The sequence below is a fragment of the Eutrigla gurnardus genome (genome assembly GCF_963514095.1).
Source record: "Eutrigla gurnardus genome assembly, chromosome: 16".
Lineage (NCBI taxonomy): Eukaryota > Metazoa > Chordata > Actinopteri > Perciformes > Triglidae > Eutrigla > Eutrigla gurnardus.
In genome coordinates this window covers 16,455,897-16,468,081 of record NC_139927.1, presented here as the reverse complement: position 1 = coordinate 16,468,081, position 12,185 = coordinate 16,455,897, and the positions used below count along the sequence as shown (strand labels likewise).

Sequence of the window (12,185 nt, the reverse complement as noted above, 5' to 3'; positions counted from 1 at the left end):
CATGTCAGCCCTGTGATAGACTGGTTCTGATGATCACCACCACCACCCCCCTGCAAATGTTATTTGTATATATTTTTATTTAATGATCTATATTATTCTGTTACACTGTATAGTTATTCATCTTATTGCATTGTATGTAATTGTGCTTTGGCAACACAATTTAAATGTCATGTCAATAAAGGCTTGTGAATTTTATTGAATTGAATGTGTTTACTTTTGACACCTCGTGTGTGTGAAAGAGATAATCTCAGACATAAAAATAACATCAGAGCGCCGTTCATAGCTTCCTGATTGGGCTCTGTGGTTATTTCGGTCTGTAGCTCCCCCTAGAGGACAGTGTGCGCTGCGCAGTAGCTCGACATAGCGGCCGGAAGTCGACCACTTTTCAACCAGCGAAGAAGAAAGACGCCAATGTTGTCTTCCGCCGTCGTAGTTCACGTGGAGGAGCTCCGTTTTAGCCGACAGTGGGACGAAGAAAGATACACACACACAAAATGACGCAGTTAGATGGCGTAATGTAAGTTTGACTGTGTTTTATTTGGGACTCGGCGTGTTTAAGCGGATGTTTGAAACTTCTCGCTCGGTACTCGTTAAGCTAACTGGCTAGTGTTGGCCTAGCATGGTGGACTGTTAGCTAACACGAGCCGTTGATCACGTGTACCTGCTGTAACAAGCGTGTGACTGTTTAACTAAAACATTAACGCTACATAGGTTAACTTGTTCGTGTAGCACTTAGCCTTCTTAACAACATTGCACGTTATATGTAATTTATTAAGTTCAACTTTCCTCTCTGAGTGAGTAGGCTGTCAAACTGGTGAGATTGTCAATGTGTGTGGTACATCCTTTAAACAGCAACCAGCAATGCTGCCTTCACGTGCTAGTTGGAAGATCCTACTTCCCACTTGTGATGTCGGAATTACATTCAAGTGCTTTCATGTTTCCCACTTGATGTCAAGTGCTAAATTCCTTAACTGTTTCCCGACTTCCACTGACTAAAAAGCTGAATTTCCAAACTTGTTACAAACAAAATGCCCTCATCCCAAAAAATGATCAAATGGCCTGACAGTCCAGAAATGTCCTGATATTCCGAAATTCCCTGACCCATGGGAACCCTGTGCTTTGTTTGTTAGGATGATTTGGGGAAAATGACGCATGTAAGGTTACCTGAGTATTGGGTTAAACTCCTTGTTTAGATTCCATTATGCACATGCCAGCAGACTACAGTCCATTTGTTATGGATAGAATGATAAATGGCATTGACCTATACCTCAAGTTAAGTGTACATAATTATTTTACAGAATAAAACTATGTACACATGCAACAGCTAATACTTGTTGCACTGTACTTGCCATCCATTCCTGAATCTGTCCTCTTCGTCATGTTGAAAGGTTCTGGTCACCCCAACTTGTGAACTCTGTCATCTCAAATTATCTGAATTTCCCCTTGTTATTACGACTTGGGGTGGTGTTCATGTGCAATTTTAGAGTCGGCAACTCATATTTACCATAATTCTGATACTACGCGAAGGCAGCATTAATACTTGTATGTTCCCAAGAAAAACTGCCTCTTTAATTTTAAAGGTTGTGTGTCGTTGAATTCTGTTTGTGTTTGTGTCCGTCCTCAGAAAACCCAAGACAAAGCGCTCTAAGCGTTTCTTGGACAGCCGAGGGCCCAAACTGACCGAGGATGTGAAGACCGCCATGATTATGAGAGGGGGGAACACCAATCAAACCGTCACCCAGGCGCTCAAGGACATAGTGAGTAACCTGATAATGCACAGATGCATCACACTGTCGTCTTCTTCTGTCACAGCTTTTATCAACCGATCTTTGTTCCAATAGGGTACGATTTTAAAAAGAGAGTTCTCTCAATCAGTCAAATAATTTGACTGTCTAAAGGAGAACCCGCTCTAGGCAATCCGTTCCGTGCCAAAGCACATTTGACCCCCAAAGTCCGGTTTGTTTGACTAGTGTGAGTGCTCCGTACCGTGCTCAAGCGTAATATGAGGACTGACATTGTAATTTCTAGCATTTTAAACGAGGACTCTTCTTACATTATCAGTAGTCAATTGTTTAAGTGGTGGATTTATTGTTCATGTGTGTCCATCAGTATGTCCTGCCAAGAATTCATCATCAAATCTGTTGATTTGTAATAATTATTCATGTCAAGTCCTAATATAACCCACAATAAATGGGTAATAATGAATGATTTGAATAAATAAATTGAATCCTTTTTGCTCAAGCACGGTACAGTTGCTCATGCACTGGAGCAATGTTAGTGCAGGATTATGGGGGACTGAGGAGGGGGGACAAGCGTGCTAATGAAAATTCACTGCTATCAGCTTATTGTGAGTGTTTGTTGTCCCTGGTGCTGGCCCACCAGTGGAACTGAATTCAAACAGAAACCCTTTTTTCCACTGCAGTATTCCCTGAAGAAGCCAAATGCTATTCTATACAAGAAGTAAGTGGAATGACTGATGTGTCGCATGAAATTAGTTATGTAAAAATATTTGACTTGACGTAGAACTTGACAAAACTTGATTTATTTTCCTTTTCAAATAAACTTTCAGTTGCATTTTTAAGTGGAAATAAAAACTGAGCATTTTTAAATAACTATTTCATCTTATGTGAATGCTGCTTTTGTACTCATTTCATAGTTTTCCCCCATTTATAATTTAATATGGCTTAAACATTTCAGGTGCTGGTTTCCACTGAGAATGAAACATTCACAGTGGATGTTGACAGCAATATATTATCTATCTTAGCATTTAAATATGGGTCTGAACATAACTGAATCATTACTGAATTTGTCTGGGCAAGTTGGATTTTCTAATGAAAGAAAAAATTAACCTGTTTAGCAAATTGCTGTGTTGTTTATCAGGAAGAACATAGCGCGGCCGTTTGAAGATGCAACATCGCTGGTGAGTGTGCCTGAAAAAGGGAACACCCTGACTGCTTTAATGCAGTTACATCTGTCAACACAAGTTTTACAAGTCTTATCGTTAATTGTTCTTCTCTTAATCAGGAATTCTTCTCCAAGAAGTCCGACTGCTCTTTGTTTCTGTTTGGTTCCCACAACAAGAAACGGCCCAACAACCTCATATTTGGTAAAAAAAAATCTCTTTTCTCTCCAGATCACTCGGTTGTAGATATACATCGAAAGACCAGATGGCCTTTTTAAATACAAATTCTAACTCGATGTACAATAGAACAATTCTAATAATGCCCCATTTTTGATCGTCTTTCACACCACTTGAATAGTTTCCTAATTGTAGCGAGGACAAGAATTCTGGCAGACGCCTTTTTTAAAATGTATTTTAGCAGTGGATGTGACATGCAACAAAGGACCTCCGGCCGGGATTCAAACCGGGGTCAGCTGCCTACATGCGTACATGCCATGCGCTCTAACCACCTGCCGCCGAGGACATTCCTTTTAACCCACAATTCTCCATGTGCTTTATTTTTTTATGTTTGCCTCGAGCCTTTATTTATTTTATGTAACAAAGAATCGGCATCAGCTGCTGCAGGTTGTCCCATATCAGGCTCCTACTGTCATCCAGAGGTCACCAAATATTTTTCTGTTTGTTTTATATTGATATTTATTGTTTTTTTAATTTATTTATATATATATATATATATATAAAAAATGCATAAAAAGTTATGTAATCTTGTAGGTTGAAGGAACCTTGTTAACTTAATCATGCTTTCTTTCCAAAGCCACCGGGCCAAACAATGTGTCACTGTTTCCTTTGCTTTCATTTGCAGGTCGTCTGTTTGACTTCCATTTACTGGATATGATTGAACTTGGGATTGATAAGTTTGTCTCACTGAGTGACATCAAGGTAATAGTTCTGTGACTTAGGTTCAGGGGAAAATTGGCTTTTCTGTCTTGTAGTCCACCGAACAAACAAACAAACCCAGGCATCTGTGTTTTTGCCATGGTTACGAGCAGTTAGATATACCTGAGTCGTTGATTTAGATCGTTGGTTCAACTTGCGTTTGAAGTGTCTGAGAGATTTGTCTTTAGAAAGGTAATGCAAAAGCAGCTACAATGTTAGCATAGTCTACCTCTGATCGATCCGAACTCCATTCAGAAAACAAGCATCTTAAAGTTCTTAGCGTGTCGTCTTACAGACAGACCTAACAAAGCATGACTTCAGACTTTTTACAAATCGTTATCATTATGGAGTTATTTCGGCATCCTTTTAATACATTTGTTACAATTTAATCTCACGCGTGATCACGTCTCTCGTCAACAAGGCTTTTTCAGGTCTCGTGTTCAATGAACAAAGCACACACTGTTGCCTACGATAAAGGATATAACACAAGATCAGAAAACAAAACCTCAAGTTTGCATACACGAAACCAAGATGACAATCTGAACTAGGGTGTAACCATGACAACCAAACCTGTCTGACCAGGAAAGGCCACACTTGTTTGTGTCTTGTGTACCTTTTCTTTCTGCTGTCTTGTTGCATACCACACATGGACAATACTCTTTAGACACCACAAAAATCTAAATCTGGGGGGTGGTGTTTCTGTTGCAGACCAGCAAATGTCCCGAGGGGACCAAACCAATGCTCGTGTTCGCAGGGGAGGCTTTTGATTCAGACAATGAACACAAACGACTGAAGAGTCTGCTCATAGGTAAACACCAATTACACTCCATGAATCTGCATTATTGTTTGTTTTTGTCCCGCTGCTGATAATCCATCCATTTCTTTGACCCCCCGTTCAGACTTCTTCAGAGGTCCCACTGTGTCCGCGGTGCGTCTGGCAGGTTTAGAGCACGTTCTGCACTTCACGGCCCTGGAAGGGAAAATCTACATGCGCAGCTACAGGTCAGTTACATTTGGTAAAAACTGTGCAGTTTAATAAGGTTTTGGGTACCATTCACATTTGAACAGATACCAGTACATGGAGTTCAGTACCAGTACCCAATGCTACCTATTGTTGGGACTTGAATCTCTGTATTGATGTAATACCCCTCGCTGTTGGCCATCAGGGGGCGACTCCTCTCTGATTGCATGGAAGTCTGAGAAAATGACCCTGCTTTTATGGTCTCAATCTCTAGTTTCAAGTCTTCTTCACCACAACATGATGTTCATTTAGTAAATGATAGTCTATTTAGAGTCAAAAAAGCAGGGGATGCTTTAGGGCGGGGCTACCTTGTGACTGATTGCTACCACACTACCAATGCAGTTAGCTACTAAGATGACTTTAACACACAGCGGTTAGATTGACCTTGAATTATGAAGGTAACTTTGTTAGCAGCTTCACACCAGATTCCAGATGGATCCAGATCCAGCGATTCATAATATTATCCCCATAATATGTTTACAACTCTTAAAATTGCACTAAAACATACTGGAATCACTTAACATTTTGTTGAGAAACAAATCTATTGCATCACAGAGAGAGCTCTTGTTTTTAGTGAAAAACTATGTTAAATTAGGTAATGATACATTATAAATAAATGATGAATACATTTTTAATAGAGCAACATGTGAGTGTGGTTTTTAAATTACATGATACTTCCTCCTCTAACATGGCAGCGAACTACACAGCTAGCACAATATTCAATATTATCTCATTAATGAAAATTCACCATTATTAACTTATTTTTTTCCCTGATTTGCAAAGAAATCTTCCATTGTCCCCAGACTGTACCCTGTAGTACTGACATAATTCGGTCGCTACCCTTAAAGTAACGACTAGATATATAAAGTCAGAAATAATGGACGATTTGTCTGTCAGCTAAGCCAGCAACCAACTCATGTTTTCCTACTCACACCATCCACACTCACGTTTTCTCTACTCTCTCAACAGACGATGATGAACGGTGGTTGTTGTTTAAATGCGCTATACAAATAAAGTTTGATGCGACGCGTCGTTACAGGTGCCTGTTGAAGAAGTCTGGGTGCCGCACGCCGCGTATAGAGCTCGAGGAGATCGGGCCGTCGTTTGACCTGGTCCTAAGGAGAACACACCTGGCTTCAGATGACTTGTTCAAGTTTGCTCACCGACGGCCCAAAGCTCTGAAGGTAAAAATCACCTGGATAGAATTCCTTTTTTCATTTGAATGAATTAAAATGAGGTGTTGATACCACAAACATTTAAGATAACTGAACTCAACAGGAGACTTCTTCACACTATTTTCAATCATCTATGCATATGGCCATGTTATTGATTCCAAAACCCCATAAATTAAGTGATAATGTTCATTACACACACACACACACACAGCGTGGCTTGGTAAAAAATGTACAGGCCACATAGCTGTTCTTAGACCGTGGCCATCAGTGCATTGAAAATGTAAAGTTGGTCCTGAAGATGGTGCCAGAGGAAAGACCACATTCTTGCCTAAATGTTCAGGTGTAACTTCTGCACGGTTCCCACTTTAGGTGAGGTTAAACGTTGAGGTGTGTTCACACCAAACGTGAAGCAAATTTTGGCCTTGCGTTACTAGACGTAGAGGTAGGAGGTGGGGCTTACCTCCATGTAGACGCCACAAAAAAACAACATATAAGAGTTATCTGACATTTTTGTTGACGCGTTGTTGAGTAATTCATTAAAATCTCCCCCAAAAATGACCAGTTTGTCAAAACATCTGGCATGCAAGTTAAATTCTCAAACCGTTACAGGCAAGGAAGAAGAAGAACGTTTCCCATGACGTCTTTGGTACCAAGTTCGGCCGGGTGCACATGCAGAAGCAGGACCTGACCAAGCTGCAGACGCGTAAGATGAAGGGTCTGAGGAAGAGGAAGGTGGTCGCAGAAGTGGTCGCAGAAGACCAGGACATACAGGAACCCAAAGTGATCAAAGTGGAGAGCTGAGGTGGTTATTATCGCTCTGCGTTCAGACGGATGTCCCGGGGGAGTCGGCTCGTTTATAAGACTGTCCATGTGCTCAGATACAGATCTGATATTTCCGCCCTGCTGGTGTTCCCGCCTTTTTCCATGTGACCTTTCCTTTTGTCTTGATCACAAGCGTGTTGGCTCAGTTCTCTGGTAAAACCACACGAGCATCATGTGCCAATACCCAGTCCAGCAATGGACTGGTTTTTCTTTCATAAGTTGTAAAAATAGAATTTCATTGGCAGCGCTCACATTAAGGGAAATAAAACAGTTTCCAAATTATGTCGAGTTATTGTAATTTTTAAAAAATGTTTCCCCTTTTTATAACTTTGTGATTTTGCTTCCGTTAACGTTCAAGTTGAACTTTATCTTCCCTCATTCCACAGGGTTTTATTGGAGGTTGGGATAAAAACACTCAATACGTTGATTGCGGTCAAAGTTGTCAAAAGTACATACATCCTGTACTCAAGTAAAAGTACAGATACTCTGGTATAAGTCGAAGTACTAATTCAACTTTTTTACTCGAGTAAAAGTGAAAAAATGTATAGGCTCTGAAATGTACTTTAAGTTTTAAGTAAAAAGTATCTATGAAGGATATTTCTACTAGGTGTTTTTTTTTGCAAAGCTAACAGAATCTAGTAGAAATCAAGTGTAGGGAGTAAAAGTATAACGTCATAGAAATAAATACTCAAGTTAAAGTACAGATACCTAAAATTCCACTTAAGTACAGTAACAAAGTATTTGTACATTACTAGTATGTGACGTCACTTCCCACCTCTGATTATTGCACAGTAAAAATGTACTTTCTTTCCGTCTGAGATGTAGTGGAATACAATTATTAACTAGAAGAAAGTAGCTTATCAAGTACAAGTACCTCAATGTTGTACTTAAATACAGTAATAAATCTCCTTTACACACTTTAATTTTTCCTGTCTTAGATATTTACCAAACAATTTAAACGAGTGTCCTCTTTTAATTCACCAATAGCAAAGCCTTAAAAAGTCCAATATCCAATCATTTGACTTTTAGGCCTAAAAATGTCTGAAATGTGAAAACCATGTGATCATGTATTTGTTCTGGTGCACCGTCTCCTCACCTGTTCACTCTGTGATTGATGCTCCTTGGTTGAACCTCTTGTTGTGACTTTATGAAGGATTTGTGTCTCTGTGTCATTTTAATATCACATGTTTTGCTCAGATAAGATTCAAGTTAAATGTATTAAGGTGCTGGTGATTTCAGTCATCAGTTAAGATGCCTGGTTGGACTGTAAAACATCAGTAACCATGCTGAGTAGAGACAACATACAGTATATTTACATAATCTTAAAGAGCAGGCATCACAGTGACCAATCAATCCATTGATTTCCTCCAGGAGAATGGGTTGTTATCACTGACTGAGGTTTTTCAATCCCCCACTGGGTCCTGCATACAACACATCTTCAAAGCATCACCTTCTGTTCCAGCTTCCTGGCTCTCCTCATTCACACTGAGGTCGTTTCTCCTGGGTTAGGGTGTCAGAGGAAGAACCCCTCTGACACTATTCTGTCTCTGGAAAACGTGGTGGAATAAAGAAGTGATGATTTTGCAATGAAAAGGCAGTGTAAGAGAGGACAAAGAAACATGACGCTGCCGTTAAAAGCTGACAACAGAACGCCTGTGTCGCCCAGTATTCAGTAAATCAGTGTGAAAATACATTCACAAAGGTCTTAAAAAGGTTTCAAATTTAACTTGTTGAAACCTGCAGGAAAAAAATCTCATGTAATTCTCCACCCCCCCCCCCCCCCCCCCCTTTTTTTTTTAAACACATGGCTTTATTTGCTTTGTAATTGTAAAGTGATTTATATGGGATATAGTGGGTTTTGTTTCAAATTAGGCATTTTTCATATGAAATATCAGTTGTGTTGGTTTCTGGCTTCATATAACGTTTCTTTTTTCCTGTAATTTTCTGCTCACATCCTGCTGCTTGCTTTGCAGTTATGTCTATTTTTAGCAGCTAGAAAGCGGAAGTGAGACCTTTTTTTTCATAACTGCAGTTGTCGAAGGAGGAAACATTCATTTGTGTTCATGAAGCCTATCGGTTTTTGTTTTTTGTTTTTTTTTGTGTATTATATTTTGTGCAGGACGGTGGAGCGATTGTTTCCACTATGTTTTAAATCCTTGGTCGTCACGGTTGTATGACGGCGTCCAATCAGCAGCAGAGTTCCCCGGAGCCCCGCCCCCTCCGCGCCGTCTATTTATAATAAGGCAACAGCAGCTTTTTGACAGCTACAGTAGGAGCAGATGCTGCACAGCCGGCGGCAGCTCCATGGATGCACCTTCACCCTGAACCCGAAACCCTGAAGCTCGGAGACGACCTGTCTGACGTCACGCACCTCCAGCCGTTTAAATAGCGCTTCCTTTTGCTTATCTGCACGCGCGCTTGCACACAGTAAGAAGCGATGACGGAAGGAGGGAACCACACGGCCGAAGGTGACATGGATGAGGTGGGCGCCGGCGTGCCCGCGGAGGAGAAGGAGCAGGAGAAGAAGGAGAACGGGGACAGCAGAGTCACCGTCCCGTCGCAAACCGCGGCTCCGGGAGCCGAGGAGGTCGAGTTTGTGCACCCGGAGGGAGGCTGGGGTTGGGTGGTCATGCTGGCTGCCATGTGGTGTAACGGCTCCGTGTTCGGGATCCAGAACGCCTTCGGGATCCTCTTCCTGTCCCTCCTTAGGGAGTTCGGCTCCGAGGACGACGACGACCTCCGCTTCAAGACCGGTGAGTGATTAAGGGGAGGGGAGGGGGGGTTACTCACACACCTCAAACCCCCGAAAAATCTGCACGTGACGTAAGTGGTTGATCATTCAGTGATGGGACGTCAGAAGAAACTAATGTTAAAAGTTAACGTCATAGATATGAAATGTGAGGTAATACAACGTGGTTTCCTGGTGAGAGAGAAATGCCACCCAGAATAAACTGCCTGTGCCTGTTCAGTATGCACGGCTATGTGTTATATATGTGTTATATACGTGTTATATATGTGGTGTAAAGTTTCTTGGTAGTGTCACCAATGTGGTATGTTTATGTTTCTGTCCTACAGGTGTGAAAGTTGTTAGCACGAGTTGTGGTTGTTGCATGCTTTCAGAGAGGCGTCCCTTAAACTGACCCCAGAGACTAGACCGGTCCAAAATCTGTGTGTTTTGTGTTCATGCCAATTTGCAGGGGGGGGGGGGGGAGCATTCCCAGACTTGCACAAGATTTCGTGGGACACTTTGGTTGGATGCATGTGTGTCACTACTAGAACACGGTATACAGGAAACGTTCGAATCCCAGTGTAATGGAAGTGAAAGTGCACAGAAAGTTTATTACAGGTGACTGCTGTTACAGTGACGTCACCCATTGGCTTGTGGACAGCCGCTTTGACGCCTCAAGTTTGATGTTTTTGCCTTCCCCGTCTTGGGGTTTTCTTTTTGCACCCAGATGTCACACAAATGGGTGGAGTTAGTTGACGATTCAATTCATGAACTGAAAAACACACGGTGAAGACTTTAGACTTTTTCAGACTTTAGACTTTATTGTCCCCCAAGGAGGACTCACCTGAGACCATAAACTCATGTTAACAATGTTAATGTGATAAATCAAGTGAGAAGTAGGGTCATTTTCTCATCGACTTTTAAACAATCAGTGAGGAGTCGCCCCCTGATGGCCAGCAGAGGGAATGCAGTTTTAAGGCACTCCAGCACTGGCTTCACTTTTAAGAACCGGAAGTCTTGCCTGTTAAGGTCGTTCACAGCAAACATGAAGTGAATTTTCTCGAATTTTCATTCCAGCCCCAGTAGTCCTGCAATTATATTTTTCATATAAAATCCCCTTTCCTTTATCTCTCTGTATTTTCCCGTCACCCGTCTGCTACGCGAATACCCCGTTGCATGTATTTCTGTTCTTCATGCTCTTACTCTGTAATCCGATGCGAGCGCTGCGTCATCTCCAGCTGTCATCCAGCTGTCATCCAAACCTCACAGTGCTTCATCCAATCACAACTGCTGTTCATCACGGCTGAATGGCTGGCAAGGATTTCTAGTCGTTGGTGTTGTAGAGTTGCAGTTTCCCCGGTTGTCGTGCTGCTGTGTCATGGTTGAGTTTCATACCTTTTCATAGGCCTGTCAGGTCAAGTTCTTCATCACCTCGGTGCAAATCTTGGTTGGGACACCAGGTTGTTTCTCATTGTAACCTCGACAACGGGCAATAATATAATAGAGAACTAAACCGAGCGAACACTGCTGACGCTGCAGATGTGGCGTTTAGGGATGTGATCATATCGGATTCATGACATGCTGACATGCTGTCTAGCTGGCTGTCATGGTAGCGAAGTAAAAATAAAGCCAAAGTCTTTCTTACAATTAAAAAAAATACATAGGAAAATGTATTTAGGGGTCGACAGATTATCGGTGCCGATATTCAGCATTTTTATGGTCATCGATATCCATTTTTAAAGCCAATTTTGAATAAAATAATTTCATTTTAAAATGCGCAACTTTGGCTCTGATGAAGTTGCAGTCACTGCACACAGTTTTATCTACTTTTTAGAAAACTTTGTATTTATTTGTTTGTTTGTGGATTGGTCCAACTTTATAATAATGCAGCTGATCGCTCCCTGCACTTTTTGTGTTCAGCTCATGTTGAAAGCTTCTGTGAATTAAATGTATGGTTTCAGGAATTTCAACAAAGTTTTGGGTTAAGAATTTGTGTTATTCTAAATTTGGAAACCTTTTATTTATTGCAGTCAAATATCTGTTTCAAATATCAGTTATCGGTCTCCTCGATTAGTAATAATCGGTAGCGGCCCTGAAAAAGCCAAGTCACCCCCTAGTATGTATCCTTTGTTTATGCAGAGAGACCTTATCATTTATGAAGATTATTTGATTATTGTTCTCTTAAAAAAATATGTCTTATCTGTTCCTGCCCTGTTCTTCCTGCACTCCACCTGCTGACGTGAGCTCACATTCATTTGCATGATTTTTTAAAATGAAATATCTTTTACTCCAAGCCTGTTTTTCTGCTCCCAGAGAGGGACCACAAAGTGTTGCTTCCACCTTCCTGTTGTGAAAGGAGGGGTGACGGGCATTAATCAGCTCGTTGAGAGGTTTGAAGTTGGACACCGGTGTCGGGGAAGTGCAGGGGATGCTGGGAAAGGGGTCCCACGCCTTGACAGGCAGGACGAGACGCCAGGAAGACCTGATAAATATCATGAATCCTTGAACCAGGTTTCCTTTCCTCCCATCGCTGCTATTTTTACCTCTGTGTGTTCAGGATGCGGATTGCTATGAGTTAATGGTGGTGAATTTTCATTATTG

General features: G+C 41.4%; 2 protein-coding genes across 2 annotated transcripts in view; both read left to right on the top strand.

Moving 5' to 3' along the window:
• The first annotated feature begins 382 nt into the window (after positions 1 to 382).
• On the top strand, positions 383 to 7,138 carry rpf2 (ribosome production factor 2 homolog). Its single transcript, XM_084030703.1, has 10 exons — positions 383 to 517; positions 1,625 to 1,757; positions 2,423 to 2,460; positions 2,881 to 2,920; positions 3,025 to 3,106; positions 3,765 to 3,841; positions 4,547 to 4,646; positions 4,738 to 4,840; positions 5,899 to 6,043; positions 6,644 to 7,138. Exons 1-10 carry the CDS (start codon positions 495 to 497, stop codon positions 6,833 to 6,835), a joined length of 933 nt encoding a protein of 310 aa, XP_083886829.1. The 5' UTR covers positions 383 to 494; the 3' UTR covers positions 6,836 to 7,138.
• A 1,971-nt stretch (positions 7,139 to 9,109) lies between these two features.
• Positions 9,110 to 12,185, top strand: part of slc16a10 (solute carrier family 16 member 10) — a 41,680-nt gene continuing 38,604 nt past the window's right edge. Inside the window, exon 1 of the mRNA XM_084030653.1 lies at positions 9,110 to 9,609. Within this exon, the coding sequence (XP_083886779.1) occupies positions 9,294 to 9,609 (316 nt within the window). The 5' untranslated portion in view covers positions 9,110 to 9,293. The remainder of the gene's footprint in view (positions 9,610 to 12,185) is intronic.